General features: G+C 43.6%; 1 protein-coding gene across 19 annotated transcripts in view; it reads left to right on the forward strand.

The window, feature by feature from the left end:
• APBB2 (amyloid beta precursor protein binding family B member 2) overlaps positions 1-23,143 on the forward strand; it is a 380,935-nt gene that overhangs the window by 129,979 nt on the left and 227,813 nt on the right. For 16 of the 19 annotated variants that reach the window (XM_081813013.1, XM_081813029.1, XM_081813028.1 and 13 more), the window contains one exon: positions 5,128-5,243. The exons of the other annotated variants lie outside the window; for them this stretch is intronic. In XM_081813013.1, the coding sequence (XP_081669139.1) occupies positions 5,198-5,243 (46 nt within the window). In that variant the 5' untranslated portion in view covers positions 5,128-5,197. The remainder of the gene's footprint in view (positions 1-5,127; positions 5,244-23,143) is intronic. 19 annotated transcript variants of the gene reach the window in all.

Below are 23,143 nucleotides of genomic sequence, written 5' to 3' on the forward strand. Positions count from 1 at the left end.
GATCCTGACTCGGCTTGGCTCTAGACCTGGATCTGTAACTTGGAGTTCACCTTTAGCTCTCCAGAGTGTTTTTATACCTGTGCTGTCTTTGCTGTTTGAACCTCAGCAACCTCTTACCTTGGATTCTTGGAGTGTCCTGTTCCTTTGATAGGAACTCCACCCCAGCAGCTCTGGTCATGGTGGTGGAAACTCAGCTTCTGCCTACTTTCTGCTGGACCAGCTCCTTTACCTGCATGTTCTCTCTTCCAACACAGCAAGATAATTGGTAGTCATATTGATGATCCTGTGTCACCCAAGATTGATTATATTCTGAACGCTGCAAGAAGGCATTACATTTTAGGAAAAAAAAAAATTAATCCAGTATGGTTGAGATTAAACCCATTTTATTACTTAGATGGGTAGTCCTTCAACTATTGTGAAAGTCTTGATCATTCTCAATATCTTCTTACTCCTTGAGGTTTCTAAAAAGCAGAAATTACATAGTATTAAACTACAATGGCATAGTGAGGCAGAGAATTATAATTTAATGCGTTATAGAATGTATTATTTTTGAAGAGCATAACCAATTTTTTTAGTAGCTTGTACCAGCTTTCATATCAAAAAATGGTTCATTAAAGAAAGTCTTTTTTTTTTTTTTTTAACATTTTGTTTACAAATTTGTCTTTTAGGTCAATAGCTGCAAATACCTAGGCAGAGACACTGCAATGTCATAAAACACTATAAAAGGGAGACAGTAGAGCAAGTGGTTGTTGAAATGTTTGTTTTGGAGAGAATTCTTGGCATTTTTGCCTCACATCAGCATAATAAGAATTTGTAGGAGAGGAGAGAAGCTTTAATGTGTGTGTTGAGGATTAATGTCCCTGCAGAGCATTTGTGTTAGTGAATATGTTATGGATAGTACCATAAATATAGTAATTAAAAAGTTGCACACTAAACATTTTGTGGACTGGCATAAATATCCCTCTCCTCCCCCTTGATGGCCTGCCTTCAAGTGACTAGCGCATTGTTCATCTTGGTTTCTTAGGATTCTTAATCAAACATAGGAAGAAGTATGGTAGTCTTGAAGATTTATTTCCTTCTTGGGGTATTGCTGATCAGATGGGCAGAAACAGATATGATGTTTTCAGGACTGAGTTATTTTTTTACAGTACAGAAAAATGTCACCTAATACCTACTAAAAAAAAAAAACAAAACAATCCAAAACAAAAAACAGTAAGAACCCACTCTTCTTCATTTTGGGAAATTTTATCATTAAAGTTATTTCCAGACAGTACCACAGTGCGCTGCTAGGTAATGTGTTAAATGTGTCCTGTAGGATCGGTGATACCTCAGAGCTTATGTGCTGTAGAAGAAGTGAAATGATGAATAATATAAATATATATTAGGACGAAAACAGAGGCCTGTAACGAGCAAATTTTCTGAATTTTTGAGGAAGCGGGACTTGATTATCTCATTACTCTCTGTTGCCCCAGTGGGTTGAACCTGGGCAGGTTGCTGTGTGAATGAGCATCTGGGAGGAGAGGTGCCATGCTGTGAGAGTAATGACGTCCTGTCCTTCACATGGAAGGAGAACAAAGAAGGCAGACAGATGTAAAGTGGGCAATTCCTATTCCTTTGTATGCTCAGAATGTTCGCACCTACCTATTTTCCCATTTAGGAGGCATCCTGGTTTTCATAAATTCATTATTTCTGAATCCTCTTATTTAACACACAGTATGTATTTATGAGTTCATAAAGATCTTCCTCTGTGAGGAGGAAAGTAAATGCAGTTGAGTGTGATTTGCAGCTTGGCCTTGAGTCAGTTAGGTTGGGAAAGGAAGGAACAGACTTATTTCTATTCTCACCATTTAATTGGCCTCTTTACCTCTTAGTTGTGAGGACTCTTCACTTATGTATCGGTTTATTGATTGATTCCATATTTATCGACTGCTTGCTATGTCTCCTTTGTGCTGGGGATGCAAGGAGGGATGGCCCAGTTGGTAGGTAGGTTTCTGATGGCTTTGGAACCATCTCAATCCTGGCTGACTTCAACGACGGTGACACGTTTATCTAGAATTCTGAAATTCTGCCATCTCCCAAAGGAGATGTTCATGGTAACAGGATAGACAAACGGTGGAGTAGCCTCATAGCTTTTGAGATCAGAGTCTGCCTGGAGAACACAAAATCTCCTTTCTGAGGTGTTTTCCATTGCATTAGACTTTCTAATGAACCTTGCTATTTTGTCATTATTGGAATGCTTTCCAAGAACAAAGTCACTTCACCCACTTTTGGATTTGCCAGAACCCAAGGTGGAAGAGGGGGCTAAGGGGGAACCTTAGGGGGATGGCAGTGCCGCTGTCTGAAGAGGCATGACGCTGGGCCACCTCGGGGGCAGGTGATGCTGCCGACCCCACTCCCACTCCCCTCTCCTGGCCTTTACCTTCAGCTGTCTGACTCCTCATTTTCATTAGGTTAGTCATGCTGGGAGGGGTCTTTGAATTGAAGCATCTTAAGAAGCCTTGTGAGATGGTGGGAAGTGGTTTCACTTAAGGAAATATAACTCATATAAACCTTTGGAAAGGTTGGCACCACAAACCAGAGATCATTTTCAGAGCCTTCTTCTGAATGTTCTACTTATAAGATTTTTTTTTTTTTTTGATACTATTAAGTTCTACTGTGGGTGTGCTCTCACCTCACAAATGTCCCTTACCCCCTTGATAGGCACTGGCGTATATGTTTATTTACCTTAAAACAGGGTTGGGCTATTTAAATTTTGGAGGGAAGCAGGTATATGAAACCAAGATTTTCAAGATCTAGGTTGTCAAACCATGTACACATCACCCCATGCTCAGTAAAGAGCCTTGCCAGTTATTTTATCTATAATGTTGTCATTTTGCCTGTTGCCTCCAACATCCCAATGCTCTTACCTACAGACCAGCTCTAACTAGATTTGTCTCTATTCCTCTATTTCTGGTATTCTTCTAATATCAGAGGGTTGTGGATTTCCCTTCCTGCCTCCACTCTGCCCTCTTTGAATCCATCCAGAGAGAGTACTGCATCTGGCTCCAGGCTCCTTTCCTTTCCTTAACCTAGATTTCCCTTCATTTGTACTCCTGACCCTTTCCCCCACCTCCATAGGGATCTAATTCCATCTTTCCCTCCTCCCTCTTGTCCTCTCAGCCTTTCTCTCTCTACTGATGCCTTCAGCTCATGGATATGGACTTCCGTGAGCACCTACGCCTTCCAGCAACCATCCGTTTTCCCTCCTCTTCTCTTCCGCTCGCTCTCTTGTCTTGGCTGCCACCACGTCACTGAAACTGCACTCAACCAGGGCGGCCAGTGACTGCTTATGTGGCAAATCCAAAGGTATATTTTTCATTTCTTTCTTTATTCATCTCGTTGTATCCCATGGTACGTCTCTGCCTTTCTTCTTCGGTCTTTTTCCTTTGCCCGTTCTGTCATTGTTCCTGTTCTCGAGGGTCTGCTTTTCAGCCCTCGTCCTGTCTCCTCGCTCTACCCACATTCCTTCAGGGCTGTCACCCACTAACCTCATTTCTGCTCTCTCTGTGTAATGATCACGTAGATGCCTTTATGTTTTGCTCAACTTTCTTCCCCAAGCCTCACACTCAAGAATACGTGGGTGTCCCCACCCAAATGTTCTACACCTCAATTTCTAATGCCCCAAACGAAACCCCTTGTCTTCCTTAGGAAACTTGTTCATCCTTCTGTATTCTCTACACAGTCATCACTCCCACCGCCTACGTGTAGTTAATCACCAAGTTATTCTGCTGTTAGTGTCTGGATGTTTCCCAAGTACTAATTCTTCTCTCCTCTCCTTCCTCCCTGCTTTCCTAATGCCCACCCTTCCTCTCATATCAAACAAGCACACTGGCTGAGCTGGCCTCCCTGCCTCCACTCTGCCCTCTTTGAATCCATCCAGAGAGAGTACTGCATCTGAAACCCAGATCTGACCCATCCGTGGCTGTCTGCTACAAGAATAAAGTCAGAGTCCTTGAGCATGTGGACAGATTAGGGTCTGGCTCCAGGCTCCTCTCCTTTCCTTACCCTAGAGAGGCCAACACACTGAGTTACACCATGCAGTTTCTTACCTCTGCCTTTTCCGTTGTCTTGTCTCCCATTCCCAGCCTGGCTAAGTCCCACCCAGCCTGAGGACTTGTTAGGTGATCCATTTAGTCGGAAGCCTTCCCTACCTTCTCCATTTCTGGGCTAGGTGCCCCCACTCGACATAAGTCTGTCATCACACCCATCCCACTACCTTTGGGGTGGGTTATGTGTATGTCTTGGCCCCACTGGACTTCACTTTCCTTAATGACGGAGACAGCATCTCATTCCTGTTTGTAGCTCCAGAGCCTGGCACAGTGCTTGGCATCTAGGAGGTATTCAGTGAATGTTTTTCAAATGAGAAATTCAGAACAACAGCAAATCAATGTGATGTCTACAAAAATGAGCAGGAGTAATCTATGCATAATCATTGCCTTTGGGAGTGGGCATGAAGGAGGCTTCTGGGGCGCTGATAATGTTCCAGTTTTGATCTGGTGTGTTCAGTTTAGGAAAATTCATTGAGCTCTTCACTTATGGTATGTGTACTTTTCTATATTTATGTTATACTTCAATGGAAAGTTGTTGTTTTTTTTTTTAACCAATCTGATGTCTTATCTACCCAATAAAGAAATTTTTTCTTTTTTTTTTCTTTCAAGCTTTTAGAGTTTTTACAGGGTATTAGTTCGGACATCACAACAAAGAACCAGGCTGAAGCTGTGCCTCGACTTTCGGGAGGAGTGAGATGAGCACCAACAAAATGTGGGTGGGATTGCCTGGTCTCCTAAAGAGGCCAGTGGGGGCCAACCCCGATGGATAGACTTGCAGTGACCTGTGCTTCTGTCACACTTATTACACGGGCCACATGCTAATCACCAGCAAGCTCTGTGCCTGCCCGCAGTGACACGGAGACTTCATCTCACATGTGACTATGAATAATTCATAAATGTGGTTATTTGGAAATTTGTGGTCATCATTAGCATTTTAATGAAAAAAAATGTAGTCATTATCCTAAATCTCTGTTTTGTTTCTACTTTTTTTTTTTTTTTGGTCTCCCCCCACCCCCCCTGCCCCCATCCTCCACCCCAGCAAACCATCTCCATCTTTCCTGAGTACTTGGAAACTGCTGAGGCCCCTGCTAATGTGCTGACCAGTCACTATGGGCAGACGGTACCCGGAGGCTCCCTGTCACCCAGGCAGCTCATGTACGTATGGGATTGGATCTCCCTTTTCCCCTCTTTAACTTTCATTGTAGAATATTGCACAGTACTGAACTGGTGAAGGTTTGTAAGATTTAAATGAGAGGGTTTAGAAATGCAGGAGGATGGATTGCTCTAGGGGACGTGTTTAATACTGAATGATGAGAAATGCTATTGAAGTTCGGGTTTTTCTAATCCAATGTCCGCAGAAGGCCATAAGTGTATATAAGCAATCTCCTTTTTCTCTTTCAATGCATCTGTTCATAGACAGGGTTTGTATTTTTTTTTTTAAGCTTTCCTCTTTTGCATCACAATATATAACATTTGAAACAATAGCAATGCCATAAATTAAGATCATTTCCTACTGATTTACAATTCTTTTAAATAAAAGAATTCCTGGACTCAGAAGAGAGGTCCTCCTGGATGCATCATTGTTGAATACACGTTAGGGAGAGAGTCCCTGACTCTTACTTGTCAGCATTCTCCGAAGGAGGAAATTCCGGATTCCCTCAGTGATAACTTTCGACGTCTCACAAAAGTTAAGTTTTTCCAATTATGGTCTTTTGGGAATGGCTACAGTTGTGGCCCCAATCTACCCCTGACTGACTTAGGAGAAAAAGTATTATTGCCCTTAATCATCTCTCCTATTTCTATAAAGGAGAGTTTGTCATAAACTTACTTTTTTTGTTCCATTTAGTCTTTTAGCTTTGGGCCAGCTGCTTAGATATTTATTTGCTTTTGTTGCTTCCTTTGGACCTCTGGAATTTTGGCTTCAAATCAGGGGTATGCTTGGGGTAACTCCCCAGAGTGCCTTTGCTCCCATATCCTTTTCATCATTATGTTTATTCATGTTCACCTTTAAGCCTCATTTCCTTATACATCTCCATTTTTTTTTCTTCACAGAAAAGTTAGAACTGCCCTCAAACCCTCCCCCAGACAATTGCTTCTAAAATAAGCCAGGTGGTTAGAAGCAGCAGGGGAAGGGAGAGCTGACAACAGAGCGGAGATTCAGACCAACCACCAGTGATGCTGCCCGCACGAGTGGGATAAACAGCTTTTATGTGGATCCTTTAGGATCCTCCAGTGGCATGACTCCATTACCCTAAAATTAGCAGTTTTGATAATGAACATCAGAAAAAATTTACCCTTGTATACCGTAAAACAGAGGTCAGCAAAATGGCCCCCGGGCCAAATCCAGCCCACGCCGGTTTTTGTAGAAGCTAACAATGGTTTTCATATTTTTAAGTGGTTATGTAAGTACCTACAGAATCTACTTTGCCTCTTGGCCCTCAGAGCTGAAAATATCTACGGTCTGTCCTGTTAAGAAAAAATTTGCCTCTTCCTGCTGTGGAGAAGTTGGAACCATGTACTATGATTGAAACATATGACACTGTTATTTTTTGACCAGTTTCCACCAGCAGAAATGCTAATTTTATGGGTTCAGTCTACTGCGTTTGGAAGAACATTCTTCTTTCAAAATGGTTAAAATGTTAAAGTTTGGGTTCTTAGGGTGCAGGAAGTACATTGACTTGGAAAATTCATGCCTGTGGACCTGCTCATTGTTCACCGTCTTCGTGAGTGATTCATCGAACCTCTTCGGAGTTTTCCAAGGGGCTCTGACCTTCAAAGTCTGGGCTGTCGAGTAGTTGAAAGGGTGCCTTTCTTCTTCATTTGACTTACTTCTCGTTAAGAGCTCTCTAGGAGGAAACTGCCCTAATTTACCCTTCCTGGGTGCCAGGAACACACTAGCCATTCCCAGAGGCCTCTGCTGCGCATGTCACTGGTGCTTTTTCTCCTGGTGGGAAGGAAGGGGAGTGGCTGCATTCTGCAGTGGGCAACACGACAGTCCCTTGGCCTTCAGGGTGTTTACATAACACCTTGCTTGAAACATCCTTCCCAGAAACTAGAACGTGGTTCTCACCCTTTTGTGCTTTTCCTCTCCTTTTTACAGTGTTGATCCCTTGGTTCAGTATGTTTAAACCATCATTTATTTTATGGGGTGTGTTTTCTGTTCTTCCCGTCCTCCCCATTGTACCTCCCTCCTCCTTATTATTAAATAAGATTTGCTGGTTGAAACCTCAAGCTGACATTCTTTAGTGGCCACTCTTAGTGGTAGGAAGCATTAACCTCAGCTGCTCTACCTCCTGTCACCTTAGGCAAGAAAGTTAAGATGACTTGGGGCCTCTCAGCCAGGACTAGGTCTGAACAGGACCACACTATTCCTGGAGAAGAGAAAATATTTCAGGGGAAAAAAATTCTCTAGAGTTTATAATTTTGTCCTTGAGTGTGGCCAGAACCATCGGTCAAGGATGGAGCACAGTGCTGTGCTCTGAATCATTTTTGAGGCTCACATGGCAAATTGGAGTTTTTAGATTTTTTTTTTTTCTGTTTTGGGTTTATTATTTTCCCATTCAGGGCTCACTTCTTTCAGGACAGGATGCTCTTCCTTGGTGGAATGTGGAATGGCATCCATTGAACACCAAGAGAAGTTAGTAGCTAGAGTGGACCTCTCCAGTCTTTGCATACCGATATTTGTGCTTGTGTTAAGACTGGTGTTTTGAAATTATCCTGGGAATTGCTAAGAAGACTGCATCCTTGCTTGTTTGTGTTGCACCTAGCTATTCCTCTACATGGCTCCGGCTAAGCTGTCGGGGGCTGGACTGTGGCAGTAGCCTCCTGACCTCTGGCCTGCACTCTCTCGCCCTGCACAGCTGACTCATACGTTTAGCCAGATTCTTCTAATGGAAGCATCGCTTCCATCCCTGTCCAGAATGTTTGGTGCGTCCCCACTGGTCCAGAAGGTCACCCTGACATTTGAGTCTTCCACATTGTCTTTTGCTGCCACTTATTTTAGTGCCCATTACTCATGGTTAATAATAGTTGTTGTTGTTGGTAGTATTACTGCTCGGTGGATATCTTACACCAGCCTAAGTGGGCTGCTCCTGCCAAGACCCAGTGCTTCCTTAGGGTCACCAGCTCCTGCTGGTCCCTCTCTGCGATGCGGATCCGTCTTTTGAGCACCTGCTAGAACTCTCCTCTGGCTCAAGGGCACAGCAGCATTGTCCTCTTTCCCAGGAAGCTGCCGCGGTTTCCCACCTGGAAGCACATGCCCATGTAGCTCTTCAGTCTCCCTCCTGAAGCTTGTGTCCCAAATCGCTCTCTGTATTTTGGAGTATGTTGTATATACTTTGTCTGGACTTTGACACTAAACTCTTTTTCACTTCCCTCCTCTTCTGTGCGTGTGAGGACAGGGCTTTATCTGTGGTAGCGCTCAAATATTTGTGGCATCACCTTAGGCTTGAGATGGGATCGGGTCATTTCTTCAGGAAGCCCCTGGAAGGCATTTTCCAGAGCTCTTGGCAGAACTGGCACGGGGGCGTAATCAGGGCCTCCAGGGCAGCCCGGGTGCTATGCCCAGTGCTGCTCACCCACCCCGGCCCTCCTCCCACCTGCCTTTCCGTCTCTCAGAGGTGGGGGAAAAGGTTTCCTCTTTTTCTGTACTTAAGAAATTGCCATTTAAAAAGTTTAAGCAGGGGCACCCGGCTAAGCATCTGACTCTTGATCTCAGCTCAGGTCTTGATGTCAGGGTAGTGAGTTCAAGTCCCATGTCAGGCCTACTTAAAAAACTTAAAAACAATAAATAAAACATTAAAAGTTTGAATAGTAATAGGCACATATGATTATTTCTTTTGACCCTCCCCCCTTGACTTCCTTGCTGTTACTGATGAAAGGCATTGGTTGTGTTCGAGGAGATACTACCTGCCACAAGCTGTGTCCTAAAGTTACTAGAAGTATCTCAGTTTGAACTGGATAAACTTTTAAAGGTTCATTTTATTATCCCCATTTCACAGATAAGGAAAATGAGGCCTGAAACAGCAAAGTAACTTGTCAGAGCAGAGTTGCAATTTGAGCCTAGGTCTCCCTGCTCCCCTGCTCCCATCTGTATTCTTTCCTGCACTTGGGTTGTCAAGTGACCCGCTGACCACTTATTTAGGTAGTGTCCCCTCACCTGTTCTCCCCACTAGAGCTTTTGGAAATACAGGTCTTAAAGACCTAAAGGATTCAGCGTCAAAGGATGCTGTCATCTGTCCCTAGCTCCTCTCTTATCCAGTTAAATTCAGTAACCATAAATAACACAGAGGCCCTAGGAGAGAGTACTTCATATAAAAAGAGTAATAGTAATAAGTACAGTAAGGGTAATAACACTTTTGTTTGTTTATTTATTTATTTGTAAAGATTTTATTTATTTATTTGACAGAGAGAGACACAGCAAGACAAGCAGGGAGAGTGGGAGAGGGAGAAGCAGGCTTCCTGCCGAGCGGGGAGCCTGATGCGGGGCTCGATCCCAGGACCCCGGGGATCGTGACCTGAGCCGAAGGCAGACGCTTAATGACTGAGCCACCCAGGCGCCCCATAATAACACTTTTAAAATCATACGGGTATACATATGTAATATAGAAAATTTTAAAAAGAAAAGAAAAAATAAACTCTCATAGCCCTCTATACCAAGAGATTACCATTTTATGCATTATGTGGAATACCCTTCTGTACGTCAAGTATTCTCTCTCAATATATTTATTTTCTGTTTACCAGCAGGAATGGGGTAATGTTGCACATGGTGTTTACTCAACAAGGTATCATAAATATCTTTCTAGACTAGTACATTTCCTTTCCAGCTGTGGCCGGTGGTAGGTTTATCTATGTGGTGTTCCAGAGGGAGGCAGTAAAAACAGTTGAATGTGTTGAGGTTGCTTCACCTGGATATGAAGAACTTCTGCCATGGTCAAGCAAGTGCTGGTTGGGACCCATTAAATTGATTTTCAGGAGTGACTGGGTGGCTCAGTCAGTTAAGCGTCTGCCTTTGGCTCAGGTCATGATCCCAGGGTCCTGGGATCGAGCCGCACATCGGACTCCCTGCTCAGTGGGGAGCCTGCTTCTCCCTCTCCCTCTGCTGCTCTCCATGCTTGTGCTCGCTCTCTCTGTCAAATAAATAAATCTTTAAAAAAATTGGTTTTCGGCAACCATTCATGGGTCTCAACTCCCAGTTTGAGAAGCACTAGCCTATAGATCATGTAATACTGGAAAGCATGCTTGGGCAGAATCAGTTTTTGGAGAGTGGGGAGGGGCCGGGTTTCTCAACTCAGCTGGGGTGTGGGGGATTTGGAATTTAAAACCAGGAGTCTGAGAGCAGTGCTCAAGATCATTAATAGCCAAGTGGGTCTCACTGCCCAGGACAGGCAGGATATGATGCAGTATCCCAAGAGAGGGGCTTTCTGCTCTGGTTTTAATTGGTTTTCCTGGTGTGGGAGGAAGTCCTGCAGGATTGTCCAGACGCTGGTGATCACAGCTGAGGAGTCCTTGGGGAGTCTCACAGTTATAGTAATAAGATTCCCTGAATGAGGAGTGGATGTTGGAGTTGGGGAAGGTTAAAGGAACAAGATTTTAAAAATAATACTGATTATATTTTTCCTCTGTCCAAGGGGAAAAAAACAATCCATTTATTTTAGAAAATGTATAAACACTGAAAAGCACAAAGAAAAAAACCCCATCCTTAACATTTTGCTTGCATTTTTATAGTCGTGTGTGTACATGCATGCATCTGCCCCTTTATATTAAACATTATCGTGATCATACTGTATGTCTTATTTTAGGACATACTTTTTGTCACTTAATTCATCATGGAAATTTCTGATATTATTAACTCTTCTTCTAGTGTGTGATTTTTAACAATCTTACACATTATTACATTGCACGGATATATCATGATTAACAATCACCCACTGTTGGGGCGCCTGGGTGGCTTAGTCGGTTAAGCGGCTGCCTTTGGTTCAGGTCATGATCTCAGGGTCCTGGGATGGAGCCTGCTATGCAGGGAGTCAGCTTCTCCCTCTCCTTCTGCCTCTCCCCCCACTCATGTACTCTGTGTGCTCTCTCTCTCTCTCAAATAAATAAAATCTTTAAAAACAAAAAACAATCATCCACTGTTGAGCATTTAGGGTATTTCCAATCTTTTGATGTCCTGGATTAATCATCACTCATAACTCTTTTTTCTTCTTAAGAAACATCCAGAAGTGAAACTGCTGAGTTAAAGTGTTGCTTGCACGTTATAAAGACATTGCTATGTGTGCCCAAACTGTCCCCTGGAGAAGTTTTATCTATTTCCATTCCATCACCCTTGTGCAAGGACTGCACTTTTCTTCCTACTCTGGAAACAGAGGGAGACAACAAAACACTTTCCAATAGGAGAGGTGAAATATGCTATCCTCATTGTTGTAATTGGCATTTCCTTATTTTTTCCTAATATTGAGGCTTAACTTTTTTTTTTATCTGTTCAGTGGCCAGAAATTAGCTGCATGAAATACGTGTGATGCAAATGTAAAAAGAACTCGGGCGCCTGGGTGGCTCAGTTGGTTAAGTGACTGCCTTCGGCTCAGGTCATGATCCTGGAGTCCCAGGATCGAGTCCCGCATCGGGCTCCCTGCTCGGCAGGGAGTCTGCTTCTCCCTCTGTCCCTCCCCCATCTCATGCTCTCTCTATCTCATTCTCTCTCAAATGAATAAATAAAATCTTTAAAAAAAAAAATGTAAAAACTCAATTTGTTTTTGTGCAGATAATGTGGCTTGTTTTCATTATATGTGGTTTGTCTTGGTTTTAAGCTTAAAGTCTAGTTCTTTAAAGAGACAGGTTGCGAGGCTTTTCATATGGCAATAGCCTGAGGAGTTTACGTAAGATCTGAAGCAGAGTCCCTGGGCCTAGAAGTCTGGGTTTAAGAGCAGGCAGCCTGTGGTTGCTGCAGAGCTGTGGATGGGGAGATAGGAGGCCTGAGCACCAGTCCCGGCCCTGCCAACTAGGGCTAAAGGTGTAGACAAGTTATTAGAACCAATTATGTCTCACTTCTGACAGCTGTAAACTGAGGAGTTAGACTGGATGATATTTAGGCAATCTCCAGTTTAAAAATTCTATTATATTTGTTTTCCAAAGAGAGAACTGCAAGCGAGGCTTGGCTGTAGGGAGAAGCAAGTCTAAGTCAGAGCAAATATATTCAAAACACAGACTCAGAAAATTTTGGGTAGTGAATTATTATTTAAACTTGGATTTTAACTGCTTAAAATACCTACAGATAGGGGCACCTGGGTGGCTCAGATGGTTAGGCGTCTGCCTTCGGCTCAGGTCATGATCCCGGCGTCCTGGGATCGAGCCCCGCATTGGGCTCCCTGCTCAGCAGGGAGTCTGCTTCTCCCTCTCCCTCTGCCTCTCTCCCTGCTCATGCTCTCTCTCTCTCTCTGTATCTCTGTGTCTCAAATGAATAAATAAAATCTTTAAAAAAAAAAAAATACCTACAGATAGGCCATGCCAAAGCTTTTAAAGGAGAGCGATCACATCCAAATAAGTAAAGGTAATTCACTTTATTATATAATAGCAGTGACAAAAATAGAAGTGTTTTTACAGGATAATGTTTTGGTTTATCTAGTTAGCTTAAACCATATGCTAGCACCCACTTTCTTGTGTAATTGTGTAAGTGCTTCGCATAGGAAAAGTTTTGAGTAAGCATCATGAATGTAATGAAGTACAGGGCCTGACACATAGTAAGTGCTCAATAAATACATATTGAGTGGATGAACAAATAACTTACTTGGAAACTTACTTAGCATTGATGGGGGGAGGGAGGTTCCTTGCACATTACAAGTTTTTCCAAATCCTGTTTTTAAACACACTTGGTTCTCTAGCTTTGATTGTGTTTGGGTAGCTTCTTTCTGTACACGACAGCCCCTATTGTTTGCACCCGCCTGACTCATCATCCTTGTTACCCATATCTCCTTAGTTTTCTCCTCTGCCGGCCCGGAAGCAGCTCTGAATGCCCTGGTATGTTTTAGGGTCAGTTTCCTTTATTTCCGTCAAGGCTGAATTACATCTTCCTGGCCTTCCACTTACCTCCTGTGTTTTCTTTTGCTGCTGTAACAAATTACTGCAAACATAGTGACTTAAAACAACACGGATGTACTGTGTTACCATTTTGGAGACCCGAAGTCTGAAAGGAGTCTTCCTGGGCTACCCAGGTGTCCGCAGAGCTGGTTCGGCTTGGAGGCTGCAGGGGAGAATCTGTCTTTGACTGTTTCAACTTCTGGGAAATTCCTATATTCCTTGGTCTTGGGGCCCCTTTCTCTGTCTTCAAAGTGAATCGCTCCAGTCTCTGCTCATACCACTTTCATCTCTTCTGTAGTAAAATCTGGCACTCCTTCCTCTTAGAAAGACCATTGTAGTTACATTTAGTGCACCCAAAATATCCGGAACCTCTCCTCCATGGAGACTTTAGTCTGATCCCATCTGTAGAGTCCTTTTTTCCCATATAAGGTAACTTCAGAGGTTCCAGGGATCAGGATGTGAATATCTTTGGAGGGGAGGGGACATTATTCATTTTACCACACCTTCCTTCTCTCTTCCCATCCTGAACTTTTCCCTTTTCTGTTTACTACCAACTATTTGCTCTTGTATGAACTTTCACACACACACGTTTGCGTGTGAAGTTACTTCATCTACTTAGAGAATTCTTAGTTTCTTCTAAAAAACAACTCATCTCGGGCACCTGGGTGGCTCAGATGGTTGAGCGTCTGCCTTCCGCTCAGGTCATGATCCCAGAGTCCTGGGGTTGAGTCCGGCATCGGGCTCTCTGCTCCTTGGGAGCCTGCTTCTCCCTCTGCCTCTCTCTCTCTGTCTCTCATGAATAAATAAATAAAAATCTTTAAAAAACAAAAAAACAAAAAAACAACTCATCTCTGAATTGCTATGCCAGGTACTCTCACCAAAGGGTAGGACTCCTGTTACCTGATAGGGGTAAGAGGCAAGGTGTAGTACGAAGGAGGATATAAAAAGATGCCAAATTCCAAGACACTGTTCTGTTGACAAATCTCCAAATTCTGTTGGAGTAAACCCTGCTTGTTAGGTGAGTCATTTATCCAGACTACCTTCCAATTTATGAATTCGCTCTTTGGCTGTTTCTAATCTTATTATTGAATTTGCCCATTGAGTTTTTCCCTCTAAATAAGATATAATTCATACTCTATAAAATTCATTCGTTTAAATTATAAAATTCAGTAGCATTTAGTATATTCACAAAGATACATAACCATTACCACTGCCTAATTCCAGAACATTTTCACTACTCTGAAAAGAAACCTTGTACCCATCATTAGTTATCACCACACATGCCCATCCTTCCCCCTCGGAAACCGTGAACCTACTTTGTGTCTCTAGCGTAACGTTTTCAAGGTTCATCCACTCCACTGTTTTTATTGTTGAATCATATTCCATTGTACAGATAAACCACATTTGGTTTTTCTATTTATCCATTTATGGACATTTGAGTTGTTTTTACTTTTTGGTATCATAAATAATGTTGCTATGAACATTCATGTACAAGTTTTTTTTTTTTTTTTAAGATTTTATTTATTTGAGAGAGAGAGAGCGAGCACGAGAGAGGGGAGGGTCAGAGGGAGAAGCAGACTCCCCACTGAGCAGGGAGCCCAACGCAGGACTCGATCCTGGGACTCCAGGATCATGACCTGAGCCAAAGGCAATTGCTCAACCAACTGAGCCACCCAGGTGCCCGATGTACAAGTCTTTGGGTGGACAAATGTTTTCATTTCTTTGGGGTAATACATGAGAGCAGAATTGCTGGGTCATATGGTAACTCTATTTGAACTCTTTCAGGAACTGCCAAACTGTTTTACAAAGTAGCTGGACCCTTTTACAATCCCGTTAATAATGTATGGGGGTTCCTTTTTTTTTTTTTTTTTGACATCCTTTCCACACATTTTATTGTCTGTCTTTTTGATTATAGCTATCCTAGTGGGTGTGAGGTGGTATCTTATTCTGGGTTTGATTTACATTTTCCTAATGACTTATGATGTTAAGCATCTTTTCAAATCCTTTGTTCATTTTTAACTTGGGTTATTTATTCTTTTCTTCCTTGTATATTCTGGATACTTCACCCTTACACAATGATAAAAATCTTCTCCTATTCTGTGGATTGTATTTTTACGTTCTAGATAACGTCCTTTGAAGCACAGAAGTTCTAAATTTTGATGCAGTTCAATTTATCTGTTTTTTGTTGTTTGTACTTTTGACGTCCTATCTAAGAAACCATTGCCTAGTCAATTTATAATTTTAGTGCTTACATTTAGGTGTTTGATTCATCTAAGTTAATATATTCTGAAACAGTGGTTCACTTCATTCTCTTACATGTGCATATCTAGTTGTCCCAGCACTGTTTGTTGAAAGACTGTTCTTTCCCTTTTTAGGGTAAGTTTGTCAATTTCTGCAGAGAAGCCAGATGGGTTTTGAGAGGGATTGTGTTTAATTTTTAGATCAGTTTGGGAGATATTGCCATCTTAATCCATGTACGTGGATATCTTTTCATTTCTTTAGGTCTCCTTTAATTTCTTTCAGTGATATGTTGTAGTTTTCAGTGTACAAGTCTTACACTTATTAAATTTATTTTTAAGTATTCTTTTTGATGTTATTTTAAACAGTTGTTTTCTTAATGTCATTTTCAGATTGTTCTTTGTGGAAATAGAATTGATTTGTGTGCATGTGTGTTTGTGTGTATGTGTGTGTTTGTACGCTATATACATAATATGCAGTGTGTATCTTTTTTCCTTCCTTCCTTTACTCTTGGAATTTCTAGTAGATTTTTTCAAATTCACCTGCTGTCCTTTCTCGCTCTCCTGTTTTTGCTTTCTTAGTTGCTTAAATATAAAGCCTCTTTCAGACTTTCTACTATTTTTAGCTCTTGGATGCAGATTTTGCCATTTACATTGGCCATCTCTTTTTCCTTGTTCAGTCTTAAACTTTGACACTGAGGGCCTCATTAATGGGGGTTATTTGCCGTGGGAATCCAGTATGAATAGGAATGTGGAAACCCAGAGCCTTTTCTCATTTCCTCAGTTAGTTAGTGCTCCATGGGTACCATTGCTTCCAGACCAGTTTTTTTTTTAATTTTTTTTTTTATTTTCTGGGCCAGGGAATCTGATACTACATGGAGGTTACAAATTTGGATACCATACCTCCATGTGAGAGTCATCTTGGGATTTTGATTTTATATTGGTGAGGCTTTTAAAATTTTGTTTATTCCCTCCCTCCCTTCCTTCCTTCTTCATCCCCAAACAAAAGCTTCCTTGCAAAGGAAGGAAAGAAGTCTGCTTGGTGTCTGCTTTTGCTGCAGAATGAGCCTTGAAGATGTGGCAGAACCATCCTTGGAGGGAATGAAGTGTGGCTTCCCTTTTTATTTTCCATAGACTAGCTTTCTTCTTCCTGGGGAACCTGTTTGTAGAGCAGCGGGTCTCTGCAAACCTCATGCCCAGCATTTTTGGGACAACAACTGTAGGGGCTTCCAAACAACCTTTGCCCCACATTTCATAAGAAGGTTCGGATGGTGGGATGGATTAGCCTTCTGTGTATGTGGGTAGGTTTTGACTCAGAGAGAGATGAGAAGAGTGTGATGTCTTCAGGGGAAGTGGCCACAGGACTTCCTGTAATTGAGAAGAAATGTTCCAGCCAGACTTCAGGAACTTAAGACCATCTTCTGGGAGCAGCCTCTGGAAAGGGAAAAAGAGAAATATGCAACTTTATGGGGCAGTTTTGAAAACAAAGCAGATAGAGTTATTTTTCCAGGTTTCCTGGACACTTGTTCATTTATACAAACCTGAAATTGTTCTCAGGGGAAGTGACCTCTGATGACCTGAATGAAGGCCACAAAAATCCTTGCAAGATGAAACCCATAGAATTCTGAAAGGAATGACTTGGCATATTTCAGAGTCACCAGATAGATGAGTTTGTTGTTAGCCTCCGTACCTTCTAGACTTTTCTTCAGTGAGCGTGCATGTGTGTATGTGTTTATAGAAAGAGAGGGATAGAAACAAAAAAGCAAGCATGCACTATGGCATATTCTATAGAGAATGCTTTGTTAAACCATATCTAGACTTTTAAGTCATTTTCTCCCTTTCAGTTTCATGGAAAATACATAAATCTGTGGAGTTACATTTGTTTTCTCCTTAGAATTCTCTCTTAGGAGTATCCAATCATGGGAAGTGTTGATCCCCATCTCCAGGGTACAAGAAAATTCCCCAAATGGCTCAAGTTGCATATTGCTTATTTGGAACTTGATACCAATAAATCCAACATGACTTGGCTAAATCATGCATACCTGCTACCATTCTGTCCTTGTGACTGGGGCTTGCTTAGGGGTAAAGAGGATTTCCTGTTGTTTTTGAATGTCAGGAGATAGAAGCCTTTTGTTTTTGAAATTAGCGTTTCTTCCACTGAAGGGTCCAGTTTAAGCAAGGCTTAAAAAAGGCTTCTCCTCTTTCTGGTTGAGGGTTTTTTTTTTTTAAGGCTGGAGGGGTGATCAGGGCCAATCAGTAGACGGATTGATACTGCGTCTGCTCTACGTGTAATGCTGTGCTGGCTCCTTTGGAGGATCGAGAAGAGTTACATGTTGTCCTCAAAGAGTTGATCTTTTCATATGTAGACATGACCAAAGGTGGCAATTACCAGAATCAAATCATGTGGTGTAGCAGCTTAGAGGAGGTGAAGGCCAGTAAAGATCTGTGTAGTCAGTGAAGTTCAAGGACTAAAACCCAAATTTGGAGAGCTTTCTCCTCCAGTAGGACAAGGATTCTGGGAAGAGATGTGATTCAGATCACGGGCCCGGCAGAGCCACGGTGGGATTGCAGGTGCCCCTGAAGTGGGGTATCGTGGAGGGACCTGTTGAAATGGGGTTGCACAGGAAGAATATATCCTAGTGAAAACAAAGAGCGTGTTCGTGCTGATAAGCTGTTTGCGTTATTAACTGCAGGATTACTAATGACTAACACTTTCAAGCCAGACACTGTTCTGAGCTCTTCATGTGTGTTCCTCCAGTCCTCCGAGCAGCCATCTGTGACACGGGTGCTACTGTTATCACTCAGTTACAGATGGGGACACTGAGGCACAGAAGAGAGAAGTAGCTTCTTTTTTTTTTTTTTTTAAAGATTTTATTTATTTATTTGACAGAGAGAGACAGTGAGAGAGGGAACACAAGCAGGGGGAGTGGGAGAGGGAGAAGCAGGCTTCCGGCAGGGCAGGGAGCCCGATGCGGGGCTCGATCCCAGGACCCTGGGATCATGACCTGAGCCGAAGGCAGATGATTAACGGCTGAGCCACCCAGGCGCCCCGGAAATAAGTAATTTCTTTCAGGCTACGCTGTAAGTGGTGTAGTTGGGATTTGAGCCCAGGCTGTCTGGCTGCAGGCTCTGTGCTCCCAACCACTCTGCTGCCTACAGCAGAGTGACCTACAGGGGAGTTGGAGATCGGCTGTATCAAGCCCGTCCCAGAGGCAGACGGCAGAACGTTCTAGAGCCTTTCTGTGTGCTGGGCTGTGGGGACAGAGCAGCAAATAAGGTAGGTGAGGGGGCTGCTTCCCTGGAGCTCCCGTTCATTCGAGTGATGGCGGCAGACAAGAGGAAAGCCATCCAAAGAGAGAAGATAATTATGGATTGTGGTCCGTGCTGTGGAGGAGTCAGTAGCCTGATGGAGAGTTACTGCGCAGGGCCCCCGTGACGTCGGGTGGCAGAGGGAGGATGTCCCTGACAAAGTACTGTTTGATCTGTGATCTGAAGCATGGGAGAAGCCTGGCTCTGTGAAGAACTGAGGAAAGCTCATTGCAGTCTGTGGTAATAGGGACAGTTCAAGGAATGGAAAGGAGGCCAGGATGTCCAGAGCGTACCAGGCATGGTAGGGCTTGGTAAGAGATAGGTATGGAGGATGGGCTGAACAGACTTGGAGTCTTGGTAAGGGGTTTTGATAGTTTCCTAAGAGCATTGGGAAGCCATTGAATGTTAAGTAGGGACGGTGATTCCATGGGAGATCCAGGGTGCTGAAGACATGCACCTGTTTTATCAGGCAGGCTCAGGGAAGGTGGATCAGGGAAGAGGGAAAACAGAGTGGGGAAAATACATGCAGGATGCTTCACCCCCACTTAACGTTTATATCACAGCTAACGTGGCCTTCCTGCCTAGCGAAAGGTGAAACTCACCTCAGGTAGAACTTTGTAGAATCCATTCAAGTTGTGATGAGGATTCACAGCACCAAGACTTCACACCCACCTTTTTGCCATCTGACTGTCAATTTTGATCTGTTTTTATCTAGAGAGAAAAACCAGAGCATACGACCCTAAAGATTAACCAGTTTTTGTTTGTTTTTATAGATATTGGAATTTGTAAAACATTACTTTCTATGTAGTAGATGCTTTTGAGTTGGGGGAGCAAAAAACACTTTGGAAATACTATAATTGTCTTTTCTACTTATTGGATGACTTACTTATTCTCAAGATGGAGACTCAAAAGAGAGACAAATAATTGCCCACCCAGTGCCTATATCCTGCTCCATTTTTGCCAACAGACTGCATTTAACTCAGAGTGGCATGATGATCAGCCTCGGACAGTAGTTGTGATCGTCCAAGCCAACCTGTCGGTCCTGACCTCTGACTTCCCAGGATTCTTGGCAGCTAGTGTGGTCATGTGACCCGGTTCTGGCTGGGGAGCCCTGAGACTAAGTCCGCCGGGGGGTCGGGGTGGGGTTTCCAGGAAAGCATTTAAGGTCCTGATAAAACCTGATGCGTGAGCCTGTCTGTGCCCTCACTTGCTTTCCCCTACATTCTGCCTTGAATACCGATACGCTGTCTGAACACGCAGCAGCTCTCATGTCACCATGAGGTTACAAGCATGAAGGAAAAGCCAAGAGCATTCACCGAGATACCTGCTCTGACATTGTTCCCGTCACACTGACACCAGCAGCCTGGAGCCTTCCAGTGACTTCCTGTTTATTGAATCTCCTGTTAGTTGGGTTTTCTGATACTTACAGCTGAACGCAACGATAACTGAAGCAAATGTGAAGATACGGATGTTATGAGCTTTTCCCCGAATGCTGTGATTGCCTCGTAACTGTTCCTTTGATTTTCAGTATGACCTTTAGCTTGGGAGAAAACCGAAAACTGTCTCTGAGAAGGACGTTCTAACTTGTATTAAAAGTTGTTCACAGTCGAAAGCAATGAGTTGTGGACTTAGAAATGTAATTTTCAAAATAAATGAACTCGCCTGCATGAACCTGCTCTACCAAGTACCGTGGAGCCATGCTTCACGGCTGGTATCTTCCTTATGGCCTTTTTTATGATAGTCTTAGCCAGTGCTCTGGTGAGCTACATTGTGTATATTTATGACGTTGTAGGAAACTATCGCAGTACTCGGGGTAATAGCGTAAATAGTCTGATTTCTTAAAAATGTGAAGCTCCAACAGGCTTTATTGGATTTCAGGGTAATGGTATTATTAAATTTTCTACTCCTTTTCAAACTTTTTATGGCTAAGTTCCACCCTGGGGATTTCAAGAAATCTGGGGGCTAGTTCTGTACTTTTATGGAAAACAGTTTATCCTGGAATTCTGCATTACTGAAAATAGGGGTAGGGGGAAAAATAACCCAAATTCAGGTTTTCTTTTTTACTGTCTTGGACTTAGTGCAAATAGTCAATGCATCATTTTCTACGTGGAAGGTAGAAGTAGTGGTGTGGGGGGGGGCACCTGCGTGGCTCAGTCGGTTGAGCACCCAACTCTTGGTTTCTGCTCAGGTCATGATTTCAGGGTCATGCCATCGAGCCCCGCATCGGGCTGCATGCTCAGTGTGGAGTCTGCTTGAGATTCTCTCTCTCCCTATGCCCCCTCTGCTCTCTCTCTCTCTGTCTCTTAAGTAATAAATAAATAAATCTTAAAAAAAAAAAAAAGTGGTGCTATGGTATGTATTATGAGATAATTTAAGGTATAAAATCAAAATTGTCTTCTAAGCTGTTAGGAAAAAAGGAATTTTTTGTTTGTTTAAAGATTTTATTTATTTATTAGAGAGAGAATGAGAGGGAGCAAGCACATGAGAGGGGGGAGGGTCAGAGGGAGAAGCAGACTCCCTGTTGACAGCAGGGAGCCCGATGTGGGACTCGATCCCGGGACTCCAGGATCATGACCTGAGCCGAAGGCAGCCGCTTAACCAACTGAGCCACCCAGGCGCCCCGGAAAAAAGGAATTTTAAGTCCCAGCGCCATCAAATTAAAAAGAGAGATTTTAGACATCATCTAGTAAAATTACCCTTTTTTCATAACCTTGGAACTTAGACCTAAAACATTTCAGTCATTCATTTATAAAATAAAAATATATGTGGTTAACCTATGCATCCTCTTCTTCATTAATGAAAGATTATTCCAAAGGAACAAGGAAACATTGTGTGACCTCAAGGGCCTTCAAAAGAAAGCTTCAAAAGCCGTTTATACTGACTGCTTGAGTCCCACAAGGACAAAGGTTATTTCTTTGAGGTAAACCAGAAGGATGGCTCTTGGGCAGGTAGGGGCAGGACCACAAAACCTGCTAGATGTATTAACACCTTCAATGCTGTCCCCTGGAAGTCTTAATGACGGTGTCTTGGGTGGGATCAGTGTTTGGGCTCATCGTTGAGAGATGGGAAGGGATGGATTGGCCCTGCTGGGACATCCCAGACAGGGTGAATAGCAGAAGCATATGGGTGGGAAACTCTCAGTAGGTTCAGTAAAAAGTGTGGAGCCCAGTCTGGTGTGCCCTTGGGGATCAGGTGGTGGAGGAAGGGCTTATGTCCATAGAGACTAGAGGCAAGTTGGGCCTAGTTTGGGCTTGTACATAGAGGGTCTTGAGAGCGTATTGATGGAATGGGGGATTTTATTTGGTAGCCAGTGGGGAGCTCTTAAAAGAGTCATGTTGATGATGATAGCTAACACTTACATCACACTGACTGTACCACACTCACCTAATTCCTGCAGCAAGCCTTTGACGTGGGTACCCTCATTATGCCCATTTTACAGTTGACGAAACTGAGACACAGAGATTAGGGGCCTTACCCAAAGACACTCAAAGGAGGTGATGGAGACAGAATTCAAACCCAGGTGCTCTGGCCCTAGAGCTCCACTTTTAGTGGTCCGGGGCGTGGGTTTGGTGGCGAGAAAGGTGGCGGATTCTCTTGGGAGGACAAATCTGTAGAAGTGTGCAGGGGGCTGGAGTGAGGGCAGACGGGTGATCAGGATGGACTGCGGGCCTCCAAGAGAGTCTGTAGAACCCTGGCTTCGGCGCTGGCAGTGGCAATGAAGGGAGGCGAATTCAGATGCCCATAGCTCCTGAGCATGGGTCGCCAGGCCAGATCCCCAAATGGACACGGGGGCTGGGGGTATGACAACGTCAGAGGAGGAGACTTCGTGGGAGAGTGAGGATTTCTTTTTCCATAGTCCTGTTTTCTTACTGTGACCAACTAGGGCAGTGGTTCTTAACCTGGGAAAACGGTCTTTCAAAAAAAACCACGTAAGTGTGTCCAAAATATTTCTGAGTTTATGGACCCTCTCAAGCTCACCTGTCAGCATGATACTGGGCCCATTGTAGGTCTGAACAGTTTTTTAAGACCGTTTTAAGACCATTCTAGGGTGGCGTGTCCTTTTCCCAGCTTGAGAACAGTGGGTGGGAGCGCAGGCGAGGTGGTGGGTGTGCTTCTGGATTCAGGGCCACCTTTGTTCCAGCTTCCCTGGCAGCCACGCCGGCCTTCCGCTTTCCCATCTGTCCTTACGTTCTGACGAGGAGGGCCGATGGTGGCCAGAGATAGAGGAGGACCTTGGTGTGTGTTTGTGAATGGGCATCCTGTGTTGAGAGGAACGCCCTGTTCCTGGTGGCGGCCTCGGCCTGTGGGTGGCGGCTGAGCCCTTTTCTTCCCGCCCGCTGCCTTGCTGAGTAGAGCATTCCTGGGCGGCCCATCTAGTCAGGCCTCTCCCTGGAGGCCCCAGCCGAAGGGCCGGGAAGGAAGAGCAGGTTGTTCTAA

The sequence above is a fragment of the Leptonychotes weddellii genome, chromosome 2 (assembly GCF_054177405.1).
Source record: "Leptonychotes weddellii isolate Sample4059 chromosome 2, ASM5417740v2, whole genome shotgun sequence".
NCBI classification, from domain to species: domain Eukaryota; kingdom Metazoa; phylum Chordata; class Mammalia; order Carnivora; family Phocidae; genus Leptonychotes; species Leptonychotes weddellii.